At 40.5% G+C, this 25,675-nt stretch overlaps 1 protein-coding gene across 2 annotated transcripts in view; it reads left to right on the top strand.

Moving 5' to 3' along the window:
* The first annotated feature begins 5,467 nt into the window (after nt 1-5,467).
* The window catches only part of LOC140714304 (contactin-associated protein-like 5), a 1,942,527-nt gene continuing 1,922,319 nt past the window's right edge, over nt 5,468-25,675 (top strand). For both annotated transcript variants that reach the window (XM_073025413.1, XM_073025423.1), the window contains exon 1: nt 5,468-5,681. In XM_073025413.1, coding sequence (XP_072881514.1) covers nt 5,597-5,681 — 85 coding nt within the window. In that variant the 5' untranslated portion in view covers nt 5,468-5,596. The remainder of the gene's footprint in view (nt 5,682-25,675) is intronic.

Consider the following 25,675-nt stretch of genomic DNA (forward strand, 5'->3'; position numbering starts at 1 on the left):
ATAAGAGATGGGAGTAGAATTGTGCCATTCGACCCATCAAGTCTGCTCCACCATCCATCATGGCTCATTTGTTATCCCTCTCTACCTTAGTCTCCTGCCTTCTTCCCATAACCGTTGACACCCTTACTAGTCAAGAATCTATCAATCTCAGCTTGAAATATACTCTTGAAACCTATTATTACTCAATGAATACAAGCTCTATCAAATACATTATCTGTGTACCTAATGAAATGGCCATGGAGTGCATGTTTGTGGTCTTCTGCTGCTGTAGTCCATCCATTTCAAGGGTCGGCATGTTGTGCATTCAGAGATGCTCTTCACACAGCTGTTGTGATGAATGGTGATTTGAGTAATCGTCACCTTCTTGTCAGCTTGAACCAGTGGGCCATTCTCTCCTGACCTCTCTCATTAACAAGGTATTTTCACCTATAGAGCTGCCACTCACTGGATCATTTTTTTTATTTTCTTTCTCACACTATTCTATGTAAACTCTAGAGACTGTTGTGTGTGAATATCCCAGGAAATCAGCAGTCTCTGAGATACTCAGACCATCTCATCTGATACCAAGACTCATTCCACAATTAACTTTACTTGGATTATATTTCTTCTCCATTCTGGTGTTTGTTCTGAACAACAACTGAACCTTTTGACCATGTCTGCATGCTCTAATTCATTGAGTTGCTGCTACATGATTGGCTGATTAGATACTTGCACTAAGGAGCAGGTGTACCTAATAAAGTGGCCGCTGAGTATATAATATGCAGGGAGGGTCCGATATGTTAATGTATTTAGCTGTTTGCTATGCTGCTGCTTTTGTGATGATGATTGAATTTCAGGCATTGAATTGATGACATAGCAAGGAATAATGCAAATAGGTTGGCTTCTCCTTGCATGAAAGACAAAAGGTCACTCCAGATCAAAATCTTAGCTATCATCAACACCGCAAAATCACTCGTGAAAATGTAATGACAGGGCTGTGTTATAATATTCACTGAAACATCTTTTAGAAATCAATCCAGCTTCTGGTATTTTCTACAGCTGTGCATTCTGCTCCATTTTCACATCAACATCTCCATCTTTGACATGACAGCACATGGATAAATGAACATTTTGTAGAAGTTAATAGTGGCCTAAAACAGCTCTTGTGATCCAGGAAACATTAAACTGCAGTGGAGGCATGGGAAACAAAGGGTTCAACTGTCCTGACTGCAATAAAAATAGAAGATGTTGGAAACACTCGGCAGATCAGGCAGCATCTATGGAAATAGAAAGCTTGGCGTATCCCTGATGACTTTTACTGATGCACTATTAAAAGCATCCTATCTGTAAATACCATGGCTTGGGATGAAAATTGTTCTGCCCAAGATGGAATGGAATTGCTGAGAGTTGTGAACACAACCCAAGCTATCATGAAAAGCAGCCTTTCCTCCACTGTACCTAACTACACTTCCAGCTGCCTTGGGAAAAGCAACAAATATTATCAAGGGCTCCACCTAACCCAATCATTCTCTTTTCTTCCCTTTCCCATCAGGTAGAAGATACAGAAGCTTGATACCATGGACTAACAGACTGAAGGACAGTTTCTATCCTACTGTTACCAGAGTCTTGAACAAGCCTCTCATATGCTAAAAGATGAACTTTTGATCTCCCAGGCTGCCTTGTATCAGCCCTTGCATTTTAACTTGCCTTTCTGCACTACATATTTTTTGCAACTACAATATTATATTCTGCTTACAATTTTACTATATGATCTGTCCAGGTGGCATTAGAAGTTTTATTTCCCCCCTGTATTTTGGCACATGTGACAAATGTAAACCTATACCAGTGTTAAAAATAGAGCATGAATATCACTCATCAGACCAAGGAAAGAAGGAAAATGTGTTTTATTTCTCAACTTCCTCTGCCTTTACTTGGTCTGATGAAGTGTCTTGCATTTCCATTGTTAAGTCTCTCCACAGATGCTGCCTGACTTGCAGCGTGCTTCTAGAATTTTCAGTCTTTTTTTCAGTTTCCAGCTTCTGCAGGATTTTATTTCTCACATTTTAATACTTTGAGGCAGTAAGGAAATAGGGGAGAGGTTATGGAGAGAGGTCAAAAGAAGGCAGGAGAATGGACAAAAATGTTGAAGAATCCTTGATAATATGGACAGCGAAACAGCATAAAGGTGATGAGATCTCAAGCATCAGTAGAATCTCTTGTGTCTTCACATTGCAGCTGCTCCTCTGCTCCAAACAGACCTCAGTAAGAGCCTATGTTCTCAGGAGATCCTTGGAATTGGTTTATTATTCTCAAATGTATCAGGTTACAGGGAAAAGCTTGACATGCACACTTGTCATACAGATCAATTCACTAAACAATGCATTAAGATAGTACAAGAAAAAGCAAAAACAGAATGCAGAATTAAAGTGTAACAGCTACGAATAGAGTGCAGGAAGACAATAAGGTGCAAGATTAGACAATGTAGATTGTGAGATCAAGAGTCCATTTTATTACACTACAAAACATTTCAATAGTTTTATAACAGCAGGGTAGAAACTGTTCTTCAGCCTAGTGGCACACCCTTTCAAGTTAGAGTTTATTGTCATTGAACTATACGCATGTATACAGCTAAACAAAACATTATCCCTTTGGGGCCAAGGTGCCAACCATAGTACGTACATATAGTACATCACACAGACACTGCACATATAGTTACGAACCAGTGCGTACAGTCACAAAATAATATTAGCACAAGTCCCTGAGTGGCCTGGCCTGAAGATTGACAGGCTGACATAAGATTGACATAAATTGTGAGGTGCATGTTTAGGGAAGACAGAAGGCAGGGTATTCTATTATAATAAAACACAGTTGTATAAATCTGTGAAACAGTAGCAATAAAAGATTAAAAGTGACCCAGTTCAGGATGAGATTGTTTCAGTGAGTTAGGGGCTGTGTGTGTATGTGGGGTGGGGGCGCAATAAAAGCTTTTTGACCGGTTGTAAATGTGTGTCGGGTGGCAGCAGGGGGTTAAGACGTCTAACAGCCTGGGGGAAGAGGCTGTTATCCAGCCTGACAGTTCTGGTTCTGAAAAGAGAATTAAGAGACATATGGGGCAAAGATTTTTTTGTGTGTATTGACCCTGAACTCCGACTGTATGAAGATAAAATTCACTTTTATTGAGCAATACGTCAATAATATTTTTAATCCTTTTGGTCACAGGTGAGATAACTTTCATCCTGCGACTTGAACACAGAGCAGATGTCTTGAAACATCCTTCAACTAAAAAAATAGTGAAATATCTCACTATTGAGCGTCCGGGTTTTAAATTGCACAGTGCCGAAGGGCAGTGAAGAAAGATGCAGAAGGTGAGTGGTTTTAATGAAGAAATAGACGATGAAGAACCAACCATGCTTGTCCGTGGTGAGGTGTAGTTAATGAGTCGCGCTGTAGTCTCCCATCCTGACATATCATGGAGGTACGGAAGCAATCCACTTAACCCGCTGTTGGTATACACATTGAATGGCAGTCCTCGGGAAACTGCTGCGTGCCTTCAGCCATATGGAGAGATAATTTATCATTAATCGCTGTGCATACCTATCGCAGCTTTGAGCAATAACCCCGGCTATCATACTTCTCCGTCTAATCCAATTACTCTAACTATGCCCAGTTAGTTTTAGCTATCAGCAACGGCTCAGACAGTAGTGCTCCCGATAATCGACCAGTTCTCCTCAGTTTAAGTGCAGCAATGCTTCAAGCAGTTTGTAATGAGATACCTGCCTCTCATTAATTAATCTGTATTTTGTAACAATAGCCGGCTGAGTTAAGGATGAAAATGTATTGAACGTACTGACGATCTGCCGGTGTTACATATGCGTAACTTGGCGATCTGCTTTTTTTTAAAGTTTGCAACCAGCCGGATTTTTTTTTGTAATATGGAGCTGGAAATGATGAACGCGGCGCAGTTCTGAAACGAATTGGTTGAACACGATTCCCGATGAGCGGCATCGCCGCCTGTCCCGAGTGGTATACTGATCTGGTTAATATGTGGCTGTCATAACGCAGGGATCTACCTGGGCACGGAACAGGCAGCCGCTCAGCTTATCACGTTCCATCGACATCCCTTCGATGAAACGCGGAGTAACGCGTTTACATTAACACGTGGACTCTGTTATCATTTAAGGAGAGTTTCTTGCCGAGCAGCTTAGGCTGAATATTTTGCGCTGTGTCTTACAAATAAAACAAAAGTTTCAAGCAATACTGACCAACTTTCAATGCTGTTTGATGTGACTCGGCCAGTGACCGTGCGGAAACTCCGACAGCGGACGGACCAAGAATGTGCAGCCGGATTCCAGTCAGCGACCTGAAGCGCGCGGCCCAGGATTCCGCAGCGTTAACACCGTCCGAGTCCAGTCCAGCTCCGCGCTTCCGCGCTGAACAACCTCTTGCCAGCTCCACGATAGTTCGAACAGAAGGGCTAAACAGTCTCCGGAACTCGGAAGTAATCAATGTCCTTGAGCACATTTACGATAAATAGAGATGATGAATCTCTATCAGTTGTTTACCACATTTACTCTCAATGCCGGAACTCCTTCGGCTGCGGCGTGGCTGGTGATAGCAGGGTGTTCCTTTGACACATTGGTAAATTCAATGACACTATTCTATGAATATTGATTGTAAGCAGATTAGTTACAAACTAAAGGTCGGCGGTCAGAGTTAAGTGAGGGAATAAACCGGTGCTCAAACTCCCCCAGTCCCCCTTTTTATAGCTCCTGCCGGTTTTAATTTGTTAACATTCTCGCGGAAAGGTTTGGGCACACGAACCATACTAGGAACAGGAAATAAAAGTTATTGCTCTGGTTTGCGATTTAACCACTGCTAATCTCAGTTTAAACTGTTTCCCACTGGATTCTAAAATGCCACCATCGACGTATGTAATCTAATCACACAGAATCGAAGGGGAACGGCAATTAATTAATCAATAATCAATAAATCATTGTGAACATTTAAATAGGTTAATAATAATAACACCCACGATTCTTGTCATAATTGACAACAACATACACTATATGAAATAATGAGATCAGTTACTGTTCATCTTTGAGTTAAATACATTTCAATGGGTTTATAGGGAAAATCCTGCCTCTTTTGTTCACCCTGCCCTCCACCTTCCCTTCAGAGATTTCCTCAATCAACGGTGTCCAGTGAAGTACTGAGGTAACCTGTGGGCGGAAGAGGCGCTCGTGTGTTTCTGAGGACCGTGTAAAAAGACTGAACCGGCGCGCACAGGGACCGTCCGTCACCTCTCACCCCTCCTCGAGAGCTGCTACTTGCATCTGTTCGTTCTACGTCCGTGATTCCGGGGATACACAGCCTAGCGCAGCAGAACGTGTAGCGGCGGGATGGCGTGAAGCAGCAGCTGGTTCGAAGGGGGAGGAGGAGGCAAAATTGAGAGGGAAAGAGAGGGAGGGAGGGGTGGGGGAGAGAAGAGAGAGAGAGGAAGGAAAGAGGAGAGAAGGAACTCAGATGCGTGCTGAGGTGACGAGGAGCGGGGAGTTGCTATCCTGATCGCGCTCTCTCTCTCTCTCTTTCTGTCTGTACCACTCGATCTTGTTTGAAAATGGATTCGTTCGCTGGTATCAAGCTGTCCTTTGCCGTCTCCCTATTCATCAGCTTGTGGGCGTGTATAGCAACCGCTCATTCCCGTAAGTACAGCTCTCAATTTATCCTTATAGACCCTTAATAAGTGCCGCAGCCGACCCAGGGGCGAGGCAGGGGTTCTTTCAGTGAAAGCATCCTTTGGTCATACTAGGTACAGGGAGGTGAGATCCCCGCTCGCATCAGACAGGGAGAGTGATGTGTGCCTTTTCAACCATACTCTTGAATACACCGCAACATTGAATAATAGGAGTTTTACACTTCATTATAACCCCAGCTGGGTTTGTTTTCCACTGTAACTTTTTGCCTTTGAATGGAAGTCGCGCGATCGATGTGGCTCTAAGCGGAGCTGTACCGAGCCCCAGTAACTTGTCGCACGCGGCGTGGAGGTATTTGGATCTCGCCGCTCGCAAGCCCGGGGTGAGACGCTGTGGTTACAGGAAGCCCTTCGGCAAAGCGAGCTGTTGACAGACACTCCAGTCAGCCCGCGACTGTTTACAAAATAAAGCGCTCCCCCGTTGCATCCGAACAGAGCGCAGTTCTCGTAAATGCGAGCTTAGAGGGAGAATCAGACGAATTGCGAATCTTTAATCGGGAGATTAAAGCTAAAATCAAGAAAGGAATCTAAATAACTCAGTAGCAATTGAAATTTCAACGTAAGGCGATAATTTGTTCAGTTACAGGACTGCTATAGAAAACGCAGCGAGTTATTTTAAAAACAGAATTCAGAAGTTATGGGGGGGGGGGCTTAAACTTAATTGATTGAACTAGGACGATTCAAATCCCAGACTGATTTATTACCCAGTTTGGTGTTTCTCTTAAGCATCTAACTACCTTTGGAGCAAGGTTCCTTCTTTCTCCGCACTGGCCAGGTCAGAAAAGTTACCTCCGCCCTACTCGCCCTAGCTGGAGTCTCTTCCGCCACCGGAAAGTTGCAGGACACTTCGAATGCGGAAACTCCGGATGGGATAATGCAGTCCCGAGTTTCCACATTTATAGCATGTTCTCGAACACCAGAGCAAGAGCGGTGTGGTTAGTTGGGACGGAGTGTTTTACGTTTTAATTAAACTTCTTCAGCGAAGCATGCTCTCAAGCATCGCCCCATCTCTGAACTGCTCCCACAGCCTATGGACCCACTTTCAATGACTTCTGGATAATTGGTGCTTATTTATTATTTTTTCCTATTTTCTTTAGTTTTGTATTCGCTCTATTTGCTGTCTTTTGCACGTTTGTCCGTCTGTTGGGTGCGGTCTTTCATTGATTTTATTGCATTTCTTGTGTTTGCTGTGAATGCCCGCAAGAAAATGAATCTCAGGTGTGTGTGTGTGTGTGTGTGTGTATAGTGACGTACAGTATATGTACTTCGACCATAAATTTACCTTGAACTTTTTGAAGCGTATAAATAGCAATGCATTTCCAGTACACGTTTAAAAGTTCAGTAAGTAAAACTAGCGGGTGCAATTTTTTCTTGGATTTTTTTCACTCCATCAGACTCTGTATTTCCCTTTATCTATTTGATAGTTGTTAATCTATTGCTATTATTATACATCATGCAGTCTTTCCCCGGTGTGCAAGTGTGTTTGTACACAGATCAGTTTCGGGTATACCTTCAACACAGGGATGCTTACCGGCATGGACAGCGCTCGACTCAAAGCTTTCTGTGGTCCCAGAAACTGTGGGATCACGCTTACTACAGCTAACCCCAACCCCCTAAATCACAGGTGACCATTTTAGTAAACTGTAAGTAACAGCCCACAATCAAGCCATAACCATGTAGTTTCAAAGTGACAAGTCAACGCAAATTCGCGGGAAGTGAGTTGGTGGTGGAAAACGTTGAAGTAACATCTCGGCAGGTCGCAATCATAATAGCATATCTCGTTGTAAGAAAGCTCTAACTTTGTTAAAGAAGATTTATAGAGTCTTTTAATTGAAACCGTCACCAATCGACAGTACTTGCATGGATAAAACAAAAATGCGTGTCACAGCAGAGCAAAAGCAGCCTGTTACAGCCGGTCATTCTTTAAGCAACATTCAACAGACAATTGCGATACCTAAGGGTTTTCAGCTGTCACAAGTTTGTTGTTTAGTTTGACGTATAAACCACGTTTCACTTCTGCAGCTGTTTCTTGTGTGAGTCGTTCTCTGAGCTGCAGTTCTCTGCCAGGCTACAGATGTCGCTGTAGAGCAAATGTTGCTCAGACAAGTTGCACTGTGCCTAGCTAAGGAAAATATTAGTTTAAAAATGTTTTTATTTATCATTCATCATTGAAGGGAATGACAGTGGACAAGTGTTTGGTAGAGTTGGGGATAACGTCATTCTTGTAAAACTTTAATATCCCCTCAGTATGAACACCACCTCAGTATTTCCCTCTCTTTTTGCATGACAATTTATTTTTCTTTTTTATATATACTTCTGATTGTCATTTATCGTTATTATTATGCATTTCAATGTACTTCTGCAGCAAAACAACACATTTCACGACATACGTCAGTGAAATTAAATCTGATTGATGCTGATCTGCAGGATATGAAATTAACACAAAATCAGTCTATTGAAGGTACATAGGGGTTTAGAAAGAAAATATTAGCTTTAACAAATTTTGAACTAATTTTCAAACGGTCAGTTCTATTCTTAATAGATTCCTGTAGTGTGTTGTGTGAGTTCAGGTTAGGCCCAACGATTACTTTCAGTTGATTACTTTCCTGAGAGGAGACGGGAAAAGGGTGTCTTTGGATTCGTGTTAACTCTAAGAGAGGATAGAAGCTCAGAAACCAGACCCACTCCTGTGAAAGGCTCTACGTCAGACCACTGAGTCAGTCTTTGCATTGCACAGTAGTTGATTGGCCAGTACAGTAGATACCAGCTAGTGGACACTTCAACTTCTTCCCCCATTCAGCTTGAGAAGTACAAGGCATCGAAGGTATGCCAGATTTAACCTGAATACATCACCCGCACCAGGACATGTTTACTAGTCAAGTCTCTATGTTCCTTTCAGTTTTATTACACTATTTCCAAAGGAACAACAGTACTGATCACAACAGCATCGGAGATGAATGTCGGCGAATGTTGTCTCGTACAGCTAATTATTCGAACGGCTTATCGCAAGTTTCATTTGACTGTTTACACATCAGAGCTCCAGAGTCGACTTAGTCATTCTTGTTTTATTTACGTCCAGCAGTTGTTCCTATTAATATATTAAAATAAAACTAAAAAATATGTTTTGCTTAATAAGATGGCAGACTCTTACTTACATTCAGGGGACAGTGACGTTAGCTCCTTCAATTGGAGATCTGAGGTGCAGTTTAATTTCAGGAACAAAATACCCAATTCGAACCTGAAATACTCTGGATCCAATGCTATTACTTTATAAATCAATAGTCTATCTTTGATAAATAAACCTTTACTTTTTAAAAGGGCCTAATTTTATGTGCCGCCTCGGAATTAGGAATTTAGGCTTTAAAGACGAGTTTTGGAAGTGTAACTAGTATAGTCCTGATTACAAAGGACGGTTCATTAATGTGATCAAATTGTTTAGTGTTAAAACTAATTCAATAAAATGAATGCAGAGAAATTATATCCTCTATTGGCGAAGCTAGGAACAAAAAGGGGCTATCTTAAATTTAAAGGGATACCAAAACACTTCTCCTTCGGTAATAAGTTTGGTCAGAAACATTTGTGAATTGGATGGAAGTTTTTTGGAAAGCTTTGAATGCTTCTGAGCAGAGCTGGGACATTAGGAAACCTTTTTTTTCAAGAACTGGTGCTCAGGCCACTGTTGTGTTGAGCTGCGGAGTGGAAATGTCCCCACAGCTTGAATAAGATTGCAGAAGTATTTTAATGTAATGTGAGGGAGTCGTGGGGGGCCGAGGGGGGGGACGGGGACAGGGAGAACATCATATTCGACTTGTATATTAAAGAACTGCTACTGGTTTCAAAAATAGTGAAATGTTAACATGGAAGTCACATGTTATTCAATATTTATGCAGAGGGGTCTCATGACATTTTTGTTCTCGATAGGTGATTTAAGAACAAAAAGTCCATGAGTTTTCTCAAGTAGACATTCGGACCTCAGTATTTCCATTTCCCTTGATATTGGCAATATACTCCAAAATATCTTCCCTTTCTCTCCAGGTGGCCACATGATTCATCTAGGTAGCCATTTGAATCACATCGATGTCGCTTTACAGCCATTTTCAAGAAGATAATGCCGTACTACCTCTCTATGCCAAAGTAGAACACCCTGTGCGTGTATAACCGCCCCCGCCAGAAGTGTTGGCGTTTAGCCTACAAAAGAATCAAAATACTCTTTTGTCAGTTTAGAAATTGATCGTTGAACTTCTTGATTAACTATATATATATAAAACTTAATTCGTTGTAAATCTGAATGAAGCGTGGCATACATGGGAAACAGTGAAGAATTTACTGATTAAGTGCTGCCGGGTACATTATGCGTCCAGCCACTGAAGTACCAGGGAAAGCGGACGGGGTGGGGAAGAATCTCCTGTTGATTCTCATGGTCAATTCGCAGTGATTCACGCATCGTTAAGGGAGCTGGCCATGGTGCTTAAAGAAACCCCAGAGTCAGCGCAAGTCTAGACGCGGTTGAATCTTTCCAATGGGGTCAGACGGTTTGCAACTGTTTGTGCTGTGCAGTGACTAAAAGAAATCCGAGGGGTACTCCTTGTATGAGTATCTTAGAATGCATGCCCTTTAACCAGTTCATACTGAAAACTCTTACCTCACCAAAGCTGCTTTTGTTTCGTCCTATGTCTCTCCGGGCACTATCTATTCTTTGCATGAAAATGTCTACAAGCGTCTACTTTGTAAAACGGTCCAGGATTAATGCAGGGTTGGAGAAGTGTACATCATTACATTAGACACATCTTCAATTCTCAGTACACGTGTAGGGACCGTGCTGCTTTAAGCCCCTTTCCACTTCATCGAACTTAGAACATAGAATATAAATACGTACAGCATAGAAACAGAGAACAGACCCATCGCCCCACGGTGTTGTCCCAAGCTAATTAGATGCCTAACTACTTCCTTCTTCCTACTTAATGTCCGCATTGCTCTATTCTCTGCACATCCATAAGAAAGGTTTACATTATATTTCTATAGGTTATACAATATACAATTGAGCATGAGAGTTTTTCACTTAACCCTGCTCACTATTGCATGGAGGAACTGAAGTTATTTAACAAAAATGTTTACATTAAGAACAGTCCTGTTGAAGCAAAGAAAGGAAGGCACAGTAGTGTAGTGGTTAGAGTAACACTACTGCAGTGCTAAAAATCTCGGTTCAATTCCCGCCACTGTCTGTAAGGAGTTTGTATGTTCTCCCTGTGGCCACATGGGTTTCTTCTGTGTGCTTCGGTTTCTCCCAGATTCCAAAGACACTACAGTTATTCTTAATGATTCTTGGGCTGCTATCCTGTTGCTGTGAGCTTTGTGACACTCTCAAGGGCTTTCCTCAGCACGATCCTCAAACTGTGTTGGTTATAGATACAGAAATACCACATTTAATGGAATGTTTTGTTGTACAGGTGACAAATAAAGCTAATCTTATAATCATACAAAGCCGTTTCTAGTAATTGTAAGCTCTGCAAACAAACTAGAATTATTTACTTTGAAATTAACTTTACAAAAGTGAAACAGGGCAGAAGTTGGAAACCGGAAATAATGACAGAGAATCCTGAAAATATTCAGCAAGGCAGAAAGTAGCCATGGAGAGAGGAACATAAATTTCATATTGAAAACCTAATTATGTGAACTGGAAAAACAGATTTTATCTTCAAGAGAAGAGAAGGGCTTGAAAGTGTGCCTGCAATAAGCTTAGTCTTAATTTAGAAACAGATATTTCAAATCAAAGTCCTAGTGCCATGGATGTTTTATATCAAGTTTCAGTTTATTGTCTAATCTGATATTAAGTAGCAAGGATTAAAATTAAATGATATATATCAAATGACAGCATTATCTGATTATAGATTTGAAGAGGAATAAATGGATTAAAAAAAATATTTGCATTATTCTTAGGATATTAATGTTGTTGACAATGCTAACATGCATTGGCCTAACAGCCCTTAAGCAGAGAGCAAGCCATTTTGTTAGTCTGTTGGGAATCCTATGACCAACCGCAAAATTCAAGAAGAATGATTAGAAATGTGTTAGATGTATTCAAGATAATGATGCATTTAAATGGGTTAACTTGTCAAATGTAGATCCAATTCCAGCTTACAAGGAAGCAAGGGCATAGATTTGAAATTTGGACCTAAAAATATCAGAGATATTCATAGAATCATAGAACACTACAACATAGAAACAAACCTTTCAGGCCATCGACTTCATGACAAAATATTAATCTTTCTGGTCCCAATGACCTATACCTGGACCATAACACCAGGCACCCCTCCCATCCATGAACTTATCCAAATTTCTCTTAAAAGTTAAAACTGAGACTGCATCCACTGCTTCGGCTGGCAGCTCTTTCTACATTCCCAACATCCTCTGAGTGAAGAGGCTCCCCCTTATGTTCTCTTTAAACATTTCAATTTTCACACTTAACCCATGACCTCTAATCTCACCCAATTTTAATGAAAAAAGCCTGTTTGCATTTGCCCTATCAAAATAAAAACCCCTCTAAATTGAGAGATGTTAGTGATAGATAACTTTTGTTTCTGTGTCTAGCAGTTATGACCTATAAGGGTAGTGGAAAGATTCAATCATAACTTTTAGAAGGTAACTGGATAACTGATTGAGAAGGACTTGTTTGCAAGGCTATTATGAAAGAGGGGGGCAATGGGCCCAGTAGGGTTGCTTGAAGAGCAAACATGGATTTACTGTGTTGAATGAACTCCATTTGTGCCATAACAGTTTCATAGTTTTATCTATCTGTAGGAAAGGTATCAATAAACTTGAAAAAGAGAAGTTACAAGGATCTTGAGGAACTTGGAACACCTGAGTTAAAGGGAAAGATTGAATAAGTTTGAACTTTATTCTTGGAATGCAGGAAGATGAAAGATCTTATCGAGGTACATACACTCAGTGGCCCCTTTATTAGGCACCTACTGCACCTAATAGAGTGACCACTGAGTGTGTGTTCATTGTTTTCTGCTGCTGTAGCCTATCCAGTTCCAGGTTTGATGTGTTGTATTTTGGAAATGCTCTTCTTCACACTGCTGTTGTAATCTGTGTTGTCTGAGTTAATGTCTCCTTTCAGTCAGCTTGAACCAGTCTGGCCATTCTCTTCTGAACTCTCTCATGAACAAGGTAATTTTGCCCACAGAAACTCTGCTCACTGAATATGATTTTTTTTTTGTTTGTTTTTCATGCCATTTTCTGTAAACTCTGGAGAATTTTATGTGTGAAAATCCCAGAAGATTAGCCGTTTCCAAGATCCTCAAACCACCCCATCTGGCACCAACAATCATGCCATGGTCAGTCATTTTGATTACATAGAAATATTAAGGGGAACTTGAGGGGGAACTTCTTCACCCAGAGGATGGGCAAGTGTGGAACAAGTTGTCAGTGGAAGTGTTGGATGTGAGTTCAATTGCAAAATTTAAGAGAAGTTTGGTTAGTTACATGGATGAGACAGGTGTAGAGGGCTATAGCTTTGGTGCAAATATATGGGGCTAAGCAACAAAACAGTTCAGTATTGACTAGATGGGCTGTAGTGCCTGATTCTGGAGTTTAGATTGGCTGTAGTGCCTGATTTGGAGTTTATTCTCTATGACTCCAGGTGTGTCTCCCAACAGTATTAAAATTTGTTAAGCAATAGATTCAGACAGCATAGAAATTGGAACAGGATACACAATTAGCTCCAGAAAAGTTATCCTAACAAACATTTCCAGCATTTATAGATTTTCTCTTGTTAGTGAATGAACACCATCTCCTTCTCACTCTCTGTGGGCATGGAATTTTTGTGTTTTTTCCCATTTTTAAGTATGTTTCAATTCCCTTTTGAAAGTTGTTGATAAATCTTGTGTCCGTTATGCTTTCAGGCAGTACATTCCAGACAACTCACTAAATTATTTTACATGATCGCAAGAGATTCTGCAGGTGCTAGAAATCCAGAGCAACAGACATGAAATACTGGAGGAGCATGGCCTGTCAGGCAACATCTATGGAAAGGAATAAACGGTCAACTTTTCGGGCCGAGATTCTTCGACCAGTTCTGATGAAGGGTCACGTCTCTAAACATTGAGAGTTTATTCCAGCATTTTCTATGTCACTTTTTGTTTAATATTACAACAAATGCTCCTCATCGCTCCCTTGCCATCATGCAAGTTAACTGTAAATTGGATACAGTTTGTCCTTATCTATCACAACCATTGATAGGTTTAAACTTCTGGATTAAATCCCCTCGGCCTTCTTTGCTCTTATATTCAGAATCACAATATTGTATGTTTGTACATTTTTCCCTAATTTACATGGAAGAAGCCACGTCCGGACATTTATCTGTTTTAACAGCACACACAAATGCAAACTGCATTAGTTGTATTGGGAAAAAGTTAGATCAGCATGATAACATTCTTGAAATACACCCAATGGCCACTTTAATAGGTACACCAGCTTACTAATGCAAGTATCTAATCAGCCAATCATATGGCAGCAACTCAATGCAAAAGAGCATGCAAACATGGTCAAGAGGTTGAGTTAACATCAGAGTGGGGAAGAAATATAATCTAATTACTTTTGACTGTGGAATGATTGTTGCTGCCAGACGGTGATTTGAGTATCTCAGTGATACACACCATGTTGAGCCTTGAACTGGACTGACTACAGCAACAGAAGACCACAAGCATACCCTCAGTGACCACTTTATTGAGTACAGGAGATATCTAATAAAGTAGCCACTGAGTGTAGTTTTAAACATCTGGATTACATCTCCTCAGCCTTCCTTGCTCTTATATTCAGAATTACAATGCTGTACTATGTTCCCCAATTTACATGGAAGAGACCACATTGGGACAGTTATCCTGGGTTTCCAGCATGAGATAAATACAAATTGCTTCAGATGTATTGTGAAATATTGCATCAGCGTGGTAACATATTATGGAGCTATGTTATCATTTATAATGACACCAGATTGACAATACCAATATTAAATAATGAAATTAAGAATGTTTTATTTGACTTGTGATATTTCATTTTCTGGTGGAAATATATTTTGATTAATGCAACTAAGACAAAGTTATGTTGAAGAACAACGTGGTTTGTGCTTTTCAGCATTTTGTGTGTTGCCCTTGAAGAACAACGTGTTGCAAGAGCTTCTATCCTCTTTTTAAACAGGGCTCTTTTCTGTCTGACATTGGTGGATATTTAAAAATTGCTTCATGGTGAACAACATTTGGGTGCCATGGTAGACACATCACTATTACAGCTCAGGGTATCAGAGTTCAACTCCAACGTCCGCTGTAGGAAGTTTGTATGTTCTTCCCATGAGTTTCACTTTGGTGCTCCAATTTCCTCCCACAGTTTGTACAATTGGCTATTGTAAATTGGCCTGCAATTAGGTTAGGGGTTAAATAGGTGGGTTGCTGGGCAGTGCAACTGTTTGGGCTGGAAGGGCCTGTTCCTGTGGTATCACTAAATAAAAAATTGTACAGTACTTTACATAAGCCTTGGTCACATATATAGTCAGGGTGCCTAAGACTTTTGCACAGTACTGTATATTATGTCTTTTCAGTTACCAATTAACTCTTAATACTACTAAGCTAATACAAAACTAAGTATTTCGGTTCCCAACCACCTTCCTATTTTGACCAACCTGCAGCAGTGTGGTGCAAAAGTCTTAGGCACCCTAGCTATATATAGTACTGGAAATAAACACTGAGAAAAAAAACAACAATGTCAAAACAAGCCCTTTATGTCCCTCGCACCGACACACACTTGCAGACAATACTCTAACCCCAGGACACAACATCTCTGGGCCTCCAGTGTCCAGTGGACTCGGATTCAAAGACACTGGTTCTTTGACTTCCCCGGCAGACTGACAGTGAATTGCAGTCACAGAGCTTCAGCATCTGGGCCTTGACTTCTGGACTGCTGATTTGCCTCCAGGCTTTGATCTTCCGTATCGACACCAGGACCCACCACTGAAAATGAATATGGGCCCTGGAAGAGGACCCTGAACTCCAAGCCTCTCGCTCTGGATTTGCCGATGAATGGACCCAGAACCCCAGGCCCCAAATTCCAGACCCATAGGTTCGCAGAGCTAGGGATTCACCATCCTTCTTGTCTCCTGCCCACATGGAACTCCAATCCTGGAACACGCCAAGGCATAGGGAGGAATTTCATTGAGAGTCTCCTGAAAGCATCACTGATAATAAATGTGGAAGGTGGGGGCTCGAGGCACAAGTTAAAGAAATAAAAATATCAAGGGACGGTGGGACTGCAGGAAATTATAGGAGATTATTGAGATCTAGGCAACACTTGAACACAAGCTTGAGAAATATAAAGTTGAGTTATTCAGAAACTGTAGTTTAGCAAGAGTGCATATGGGTGGGGTAGGTGCAAATGTGAGTTAGTCTGGATTATCACATATCCCACACATGTATAGTTAAAAATTTTGTGAAGCTATTTCACATTCATGAGCATAATTTTAAAATAACATACCAATGATATAACTACCTAAAGTGAGAATGGAATAAGATTGCATCTATATACATCTGAAAATTAATTTATTGAACTTGTTTAGCATATCACATACAGCACTTAAAATTTCCCTGCTTTTGCAACACTGAAAAAAAACAAAATGAACTCACCAGTCTTGCAAAAATATCACAATGTTCTCCGAGCTTGTGTTTACCTCTGTCAGATGAAATTTAACAAATAAAGCACAGAACATTCTAGAAGTGCTCAGATTCAAATTCATTTATTTATCACATATGTGTCAAAATATATAGAGAAATGCAGGTGAGGAGAAGGGAGAAAATGAGTCATTAACATGAAACATTTGAATTGGATGACATCCGAAACTGCAGTGAATAAAAGGGAAAGAGACAAAGGGGATTGGTTGGAGATAAGGGAAGGCTGACTGGCATGAGTATGGTTGTCTGAACTAAAAGAAATTTGGAAAAGCAAACACGGGTGAAAAGAAAGCAAATGGAATCTGAAGTAACTGAGCAGGAGAGGAAAAGAAACTGGATTCTGGGAATCTGTTATACAAGACTGGAATGCCTGGTTATTTGGAATTACTGAATGCTGAACACTAGATTAAAGATTAGCTTCATTTGTCACATGTAGTGAAACATCAAAATAGTGAAACACACACACAAAAGCTGGAGGAACTCAGCAGGTCAGGCAGCATCTATGAAAAGGAATGAACGGTCAACATTTCAAGCCAAGGCCCTTCATCAGGCTGCGGGCATCCCGCAAGTGTGGCCATGCTTCTGGCACCGTCATAGCACGCCCACCACTTACTGACCCTAACCCGTACATCTTGGGAATGTGGGAGGAAACTGAACCACCTGGAGGAAAGCCACACAGTCACAGAGAGATGATATAAGCTCCTTACAGACAGCACTGGGAATTGATCCCTGATTGGCAATCAGTGGCAATGGTATGTTAACTGCTACACTATATGCCAGGTCTAGTCTTGAAGCTGTAATTTACTAAGTTAGAAAATGCCATACTTGCTATGCATTGGAACTCCAGAATGTTAAACTTATTAAAAGAAGGACACATGAGTAAGAAATGTGAATCTAACCATGTTTACTTTAAGCGAGATGTGCACATACCACGTGGTAGCGTCATGACATATAAAATTCAAATTTTTTTTTACATATAACTGGAAATAAATTATTTAGCAGAATAAGAATGCTTAATCGAACAATATATCTACAATATTACTCAGATACTACTGCAATATTAAATACACAACACTACTGTTGTTTGAGATTATACTGAGGTTTATTCAGTGCAGAACAATGGAATAAAGGCAATGGTCAAGTAAAGAATTAAAATGACAGTTTTGTGTTACCCTAGGAGACTGAATGGAGGTCTCCAGGTATACTTTTACCACAATCCCTTACCACCCCAGCAAGTCTTTCAAACTCTCCTGATTTCCATCCTATCACAGACCTTCCCTCTTGTTCCTCTCCTTTCACTATAGCATAGTCTTATTTCTAGCTTAGCTTAGTTCTGATGAGAGATCACTGAAGTGAAAACATGACTCTATTTTTCTGTCTCCACTGAGGCTGCCTGACCTGTTGAGTATTCCTTGTATTTTCAGTTTTTATTTCAGATTTTCATAATTTATAGGGGTTTGCTATGGATGTGTGGAGTGACTGCCAATTTCAAGAAAACTACAAATTTACAGGTGTTACCTGAAAATTGAGTGTCACTTGAACAAAAGTTATGATTCACGTTCAAGTTCAAGTTTAATTGTCACTCAACCATACATGTGTATAAAGCTAGATGAAACAAGGTGCTAAACACAGTCCGAACAGTCACACAAGGAACACAACACATGTAACTATAATAGCACGTAGAGTCACTGTCAAAGGCAGAGCAGATTCCATGGCCCGATTCTGCTTATGGTCATATGTTTTTCACCCGGAAGGTGTGTAAGATTAGAAATATACTGCCCAGTACAGTCTGAAATGTCCACTTTTTGATTAGGAGCTTAATGCTTAGTCATCTACATTGTAACAATGCTGGAAAGTGAAATGTGAGAGTCAGCTCCTTTGTGACCAGTACAGAGACAATGAGCCAAGTGGCATTTTGTTCATTGTACGGAATTTAATGACCCTGTGGTTCAAATAATCACATATAATACACAGAATGAAAATAATTTTCACCTTTTTTTCTCTGTTTCTATGCTTCTCGTTCTACCACTCTCACTGTGCTGGTGAGATCACTGTCTTTCTTTCTCTCTTCCTTGCTCTCTCCATCTTTAAAAAAAGCAAAAAAGTTGAGTTTGAACTTCTACAATCAGTGTTTGACCAGTCTTCAGTGAGAGCTTTGCACACAATTTTAGAAATCTCAGAGAAAGGGCATTAGAGACATAGAAAAGGGTACCTTGAAAATTCATTAGAATAGGACTAGAAATCACAGGTTATGTTTTTCAAGGAAGTGCCTTTTTTTAACTGAGAGAGGTTACAAGAAAATAAATAGAAGTTTTGAAGTTTTAGGAAAAATGAAGAGATTCCAGAGATGGTGGACACCTTGAGCAAAAAAACCCCACAAATTGCAGGAAGATCTTAGCATTCAGGCAGCATTTATGGTGTAAACTTCACAAAACATATCAGTGATAATAAACTTGATTCTGATTCTGGAGAGAAATAAACAATGCTTTGTGCTGAGACCTTTGATCAGGACTGGAAAGGAAGGAGCAATATATTATGAGGGAAGATAGTGGAAAGTTGCTGAATTAGGCTGGCAGCTTGGTAAAAATGAATTACAGACTGAAGGTTACCACAATAATGAAGAGAAAGTTTAGAAGTCTTTTTATACTTGGCATGTTGAAGCACAATGTGTTCTAATAACCTGTTGCTTTTAAGGTGTCTTTGAAAAGGAAATTGGATATGTATTTCAAAAGTACTAATATCAGTGGTAGTGGGGATAAATTCTAGAAATTGGACAGGTGATTGTCTCTGGTTGCACGGTGTGGCAATGGTCACCATAAGAGTTTCAGTTTCACAAATAATGAGTGCATAGTGTTTACTGAATTAGTAATACAGAACCCAGTACGAGAAACAAGTACCTCAGTTAATTACATGTCATATGACCATAGAACAAAGGAGCAGAATTAGGCCATTTGGCCCATTGAGTCTGCTCCACCATTTCATCACGGCTAATTCAATTTTCCTCTCAGCCTTGATCTCCTGCCTTCTCCCCGTAAACTTTCATGCCCTGATCAATCAAGAATCTATTGGCTTCTGCATTAAGTATACATAAAGTCTTGGCCTCCACAGCTACTTGTTGGAAAGAATTCTGCAGATTCACCACTCTCTGGCTAAGGAAATTATTCCTCATTTCCATTCTAAAAGGATGCCCCTCTATTCTGAGACTTTGTCCTCTGGTCTTAGATTCTCCCACCATAGGAAATATCCTCTTCACATCCACTCTATCAAGGCCCCTCTCCCTTTCTTTCTCCCTCAGCCTCCCGTCCCATGATCCTTTTCCTTCTCCAGCTGTGTATCCCTTTTGCCAATCAACTTTCTAGCTCTTAGCTATATCCCTCCCCCTCCTGTCTTCTCCTATCATTTTGGATTTCCCCCTCCCCCTCCCACTTTCATATCTCTTACTACCTTTTCTTTCAGTTAGTCCTGATGAAGAGTCTTGGCCTGAAACATTGACTGTACTTCTTCCTATAGATGCTGCCTGGCCTGGTGCATTCCACCAGCATTTTGTGTGTGTTGCTTTCACCATTTGATAGGTTTTAATGAGGTCACTCCTCATTCTTCTGAATTTTAGTGAATGCAGCCCTGGGTCCATCAAACGCTTTTCATATGACAAGTCATTCAAACCTGGAATCATTTTTGTGAACCTCCTTTGAATCCTCACTAGTGCTTCATAAAGTCTCATCCTTACTTTTATATTCTAGTCCTCTTGAAATGAATGTTAACATCACATTTGTCTTTGTCACCACAGACTCAACCTGCAGATTAATCTTTAGGCAATCCTGCACAAGGACCCCCAATTCCCTTTGCACCTTGGTTTTTTGTATTTTCTCTCCATTAGAAAATAGTAAACCTTTTCATTTCTTCTACAAAGTGCATGACCATACACTTCCTGACACTGTATTCCATCTGCCACTTATTTGCCCATTCTCCTAATGTGTCTAAGTCCTACTGCAACCATTCTGCTTCCTCAAAGCTACCTGTCCCACCTCCTATCTTCATATTGTCTGCAAGCTTCTCAGCAAAGCCATCAATTCCATTATCTAAATCATTGACATATAACATTAAATGAACTGGCCCCAGTACAGACCCTGTGGAACACAATTACGGTAGTCACCAGTAGCCAACCAGAGAGGGCTCCCTTTATCCCGCCCTGCCTCCTGCCAATCAGCTTTATACGTGTTTGTATCTTTCCTGGAATACCAAGGGCTCATAGCTTGTTACGCAGTCTCATGTGTGGCACTTGTCAAAGGCCTTCTGAAAATCCAAGTGTACAACTTCAACGGAGTCTCCTTTGTCTATCTTGCTTGTTATTTCTTCAAAGAATTCCAACAGATTTGTCAGGCAATATTTTCCCTTGAGGGAACCATGCTGACTACTATCTATTTCATTATGTGGCTCCAAGTACCCTGAGACCTCATCCTTGACAATTGACTCCATCATCTTCAGTCTACCTGCCCTATAGTTTCCTTTCTTGTGCCTTTCAATTTTTTTTTGAAAAGTGGAGTGACAATTGCAATTTTCCAGTCTTCCGGCACCATTTCAAAATCTCGTGATTCTTGAAAGATTGTTACTACTGCCTCTACAATCACTTCAGCCACCTCTTTCAGAACTCTGGGGTATACAACATCTGGTCCAGGTGACTTATCTACCTTCAGACCTTTCAGTTTCCCAAGAACCTTATCTTTAGTTGAGGTAACTTTGCACACTTTATGACCCCTCACACCTGGAACTTCCACCATACTGCTAGAGTCTTCCACAGTGAAGAATGATGTAAAATATTTATTCAGTTCATCCACCATTCCCTTGTCCCCCATTACTACCTCTCCAGCATCGTTTTCCAGTGGTTCAATGTCCACTCTTGCCTCTCTTTTACACTTTATATATCTGATGAAACTTTTGGGATCCTCTTTAATATTCCGGAATAAACAAAAAAATCTTGTAGTGTAACAATGAAACCACTAGATTGCAATATATAAAAAAACATTTTCCCCAATGTTCACCAAGAAAGGAATTGTTCAATTGTATGTATATATGATATGTTTGCTTTTTAACTGCCCACTGAAATGACATGTTAAACTAGTTGCTTCAGAGAACAATTTGAGCTTTGTTCATGATGCCCACAATTAAACAGAGGAGCTGAGTGCCATTTTATTGAATATTTATATATTGTATTCTCAGTTGGATTGCAAAACTCAGATTTTCAACCCTTTTCTTGTGGTGATGTGTAAGGATGACGTGGCGTGAATGAGTTTCTCTTTATCACTCATATCTTCATATGCTCTGGCACTTCAGTCTGTCTTGATGCCACCTTGTGCAGTCCAGCTGAGATCAGTATAGCATTTTACAAAGTGTGGATAAGTCTCATTCAAGTTTGTTTTGTGTATGTAGATATATAATACAGTATATTCTGTATATGTGTATATACAGAATAAAAAACCTATAAATATAAATAAATAAATTTTATATACGTGTGTGTGTATATATAGGCAGGGTTTTCCTCAATCATTTCTTAGTAGCTTCTTCCCTACTGAGTGTGTATTCTGTCTACCTTGGCCACAATGGACATGAAAATTATGAGGAATTAATATCAACCATTACATGATACTTCTTTTCAACGAGATATCCTTTGACTCTATCAAGGGAGGGAATCTGTGGAGCATTCTTTTCACATTTTTGTCTTCTCAAGAAATTTGTCACTAGTTTCCACCTGCTGCATAATGCCAGGCAAGCCATAATCTTAACAATGCATCCAGGTACAGGATAATGGAGCATCAAACAACCTGCTGGAGGAACTCAGCAGGTCGGGCAGCATCTGTGGGAGGAAAGCAATGTTTTGGGTCAAAGGTTTGCATCTGATCCTCTTTTAGTTAAGATTTCCAAAATCTTAGGTATTTTCCAGATCTCAAAAAAAAATCTACAATGGGATCTTGATCAACTGGGAGAGTGGACTGAGACTGGCAGATGGAGTTTAACTCAGTTAAATATGAGGTATTGGATTTTTCAGAGACATACCTAGTAGGAGCTAAACAGTAATTCCTATTGGACAGCATGGTAGCGTAGTGGTTAGCATAACACTATTACAGTGCCCATGACCACTGATCAGTGTTCAATTCCTGACTCTGCCTCTGACCATGTTGGTTTCCTCTGGCTCCTCCAGTTACCTTGCACATTCCAAAGACAGACGAGTTAGTGGTAGTGAGTTGTGGGTATGCTATGTCAGTGCCAGAAGTACAGTGACACCTGTGGGGTACCCAGTATAATCCTCGCTGATTTAATTTGACACAAACAATGCATTTCTCTGTTTCTTTTGATGTTTTAATGTGCCTATGACAAATAAAGCTGATCTTTAATCTTAACTCCTGGTTGAGTCCTGGGAAGTGTTGTAGAACAGAGAAACTAAAAGGTGTTGGTACATGGTTCCTTGAATGTGGCAACAGAGGTAGAAAGCCTAGTAAAAAAAAATTTGCCTGCATTGGTCAGAAAATTGACTACAGGGGTTAGGATGTCATGTTACTATTGTACAAGCTGTTGGTAACACTGCATTTGGAGTCATGCCGACAGATTTGATTGCCCTGCTAAAATGGAATTGTACAACCAAGATTTATGAGGATGCTACTGAGATTGGAGGGTTTGAGTTATAAGGAGAGGTTGCATTTTTTTTTTCCCTTGGCACATTGAAGCCTGAGGGATGATCATATAGATAGTGGTTTATAAAATCATGAGGGATAAACAACAAAAATATTTATCCTAGGTTAGGTGAGCCCAAAACTACTGGGGATACAGGGCAAAGTTTAAAAGGGTCCCAAAGGGGTTATCTTTTTCACACAGAGGATAGTGTGTATATGGAATGAACTGCCAGAGAAAGTGGTAGATGTGGGTCCAATTACAATGTTTAGAAGACATTTGGACAAACATATGAATAAGAAAGGTTTCAAGGGATGTGGGCCAAAAGCAAGCAAATGGGACTTGTTCATTTATCCCGGTAGAGTGACATGTATGAGTTGAGTTGAGGTAGTGTGATCCGTGTATGATTCTAAGAGCTCACAATTTAGCATGTGACTTTAGACAATTGTTCTTTATGTTGCATACTTCTGTATTAATAATTCTGGCTGTAGATTTGTTCAGATCAATGAAGAAGCAGAACATGGCTACTGAAAATATGAATTAAAAGAAAAATTAAAAGTGCCTAGAAAACTGTTCATACTGAGGATGATGTACTGTAACCTACTCTGAGGCCTTAGAATCTCAGGAAGTGTCAGGTCAGGAAGTTAAAGGGGGCCTGTTCTGGGGAGGGAGAGGCAACCAGCTACTGGGATCATGTGAAGGGACATATCAAGATCGTGACTGGATGAGAATTTGATGTGGGAACTCCATAGCAGATGCAGAGTAAAGGACAACTTTTCTAATTTCAATATATTTCTTGTCATATGCCCGAGTACATGTCTACACAGGTGCAAAGGAAAACTTACTCTCCACAGCACTATAAGCACATACCTTTAGTGACACAAAATTAAAAGGAAAAACATACATTAAACATAAATTATATAATAATTATGCAAGAATCGTGCAAGGGAGAATACAATTAGAAACAAAAAGTAAGGTTTATTGTAGTGCAAAGTGGTCAAAGTGATTAGGGTTTTGTAGGTTCCTTCAAGAGCAAAATAGCTGAAGGGAAGAAAATGTTCTTGAACCTTGAGACTTCTGTGCCTTTTGCCTGATGGTAGCTGTATAAAGATCATATCAAGATCACAATCAAGATTATTTAATGACATTTCCAGTTCACATGTGTAAAGGAGAACAAAATAATTGTTATCTCACATCCAAAGCAGCACAAAAGATGCACAATGCTGTTACTAGCCCTTTTCCGGCATCTTTCTGTATATATGCCCTTAATGCCAGGTATGGCCCGGGTGGTGGGTGTCTTTGATGATAGATGCTGCAGTGCCTCATGTAGATAACTTCAATGGTGTTAATGTTGCCTTTGTTTCTTATTCAAATAACATACCATTGAAATGTTTGTGAGAATGCTGCACAGGACTCAGCCTCTCAGCATCCAGCGGCAATGGAACCCTGGACTGTGCTCCTTCCTCAGAAAGCCTTTGTGGTGTCTATACTGAGGTTGAGTGAGTCCCACAGAACATAAAACTTCACTCTGGAATAAGAAAGTAAGAAGATAAGAAATAGGGGTAGGAGTTGGCTAACTGACCCATCAAGCTTGCTCCACCATTCAATAAGATCACGGCCGATCTGGCCATGGGCTTACCTCCACCCATCGGCCTTTTCCCAATTACCTTTAATTCCCCTGCTATGGAAAAATCTATCTGTGTCTTAAATATATTTAATGAGGTTGTCTCTATTGCTTCCCTGGTCAGATCAAACTCTTGTCCCCATGACCCCTTGTTCTCTCATCTCCACATCCTCAAACTCACTATCCAAAATCCCCTGCCCCTTCCAATTCCGCATAACCTTCCTGCAGAAATCTAATAGCAATCTTGGCCTCCCTTCAGCTCAGAGCCGAGGCACAGCAGGAGGTCATTGTTTAGCTTTCTTTCCACTCTGCAATCTCTGGAGATGAGTGGCTACAGCATGGGGCAGGCATAACCACGGCTCAGTAGAGTTCGACATGAGTACCGGCTATGTTATATTACCATGGGAGGGTAAATGTTTCCCACAGAACTAGGCAAGAGGTATCGGTAAGCAACATTTAATGAAATGTAAACTGAGAATGTGGCTCTACATGTTTGGCTTCAAGGCTTCTGATTCAGACACGTAACTTCCCTTTAAGTACTGCATCTACATGTGTGACCTCATACTGTTCATGGGCCTCACTCTCTCTCTCTCTCTCTCACACACACACACACACACACACACACACACACACACACACACACACACACACACACACACACACACACACACACACACACACACACACACACACACACACACACACACACACACACACACACTCATCTCTGTCTTGCTGAAGCAGAGTCTAGATGTACATTGCCCAGTGTTGAACACCTCCATGGTCAAGGCATGAACATGAAGTGTCCAGGAATAATATGTTGTTCAGGGATGGTGAAGCAGAACCAGAAATAGAACTGGTTTCCAGAAAAAAATTTAACTGCGAAGCATGCATAAAAATTGCAACAAAACAGTAGAAGTTCTAGGCTAGATAGTACTTTGT

Source organism: Hemitrygon akajei, chromosome 2 (assembly GCF_048418815.1).
Source record: "Hemitrygon akajei chromosome 2, sHemAka1.3, whole genome shotgun sequence".
Taxonomy (NCBI): Eukaryota; Metazoa; Chordata; class Chondrichthyes; order Myliobatiformes; family Dasyatidae; genus Hemitrygon; species Hemitrygon akajei.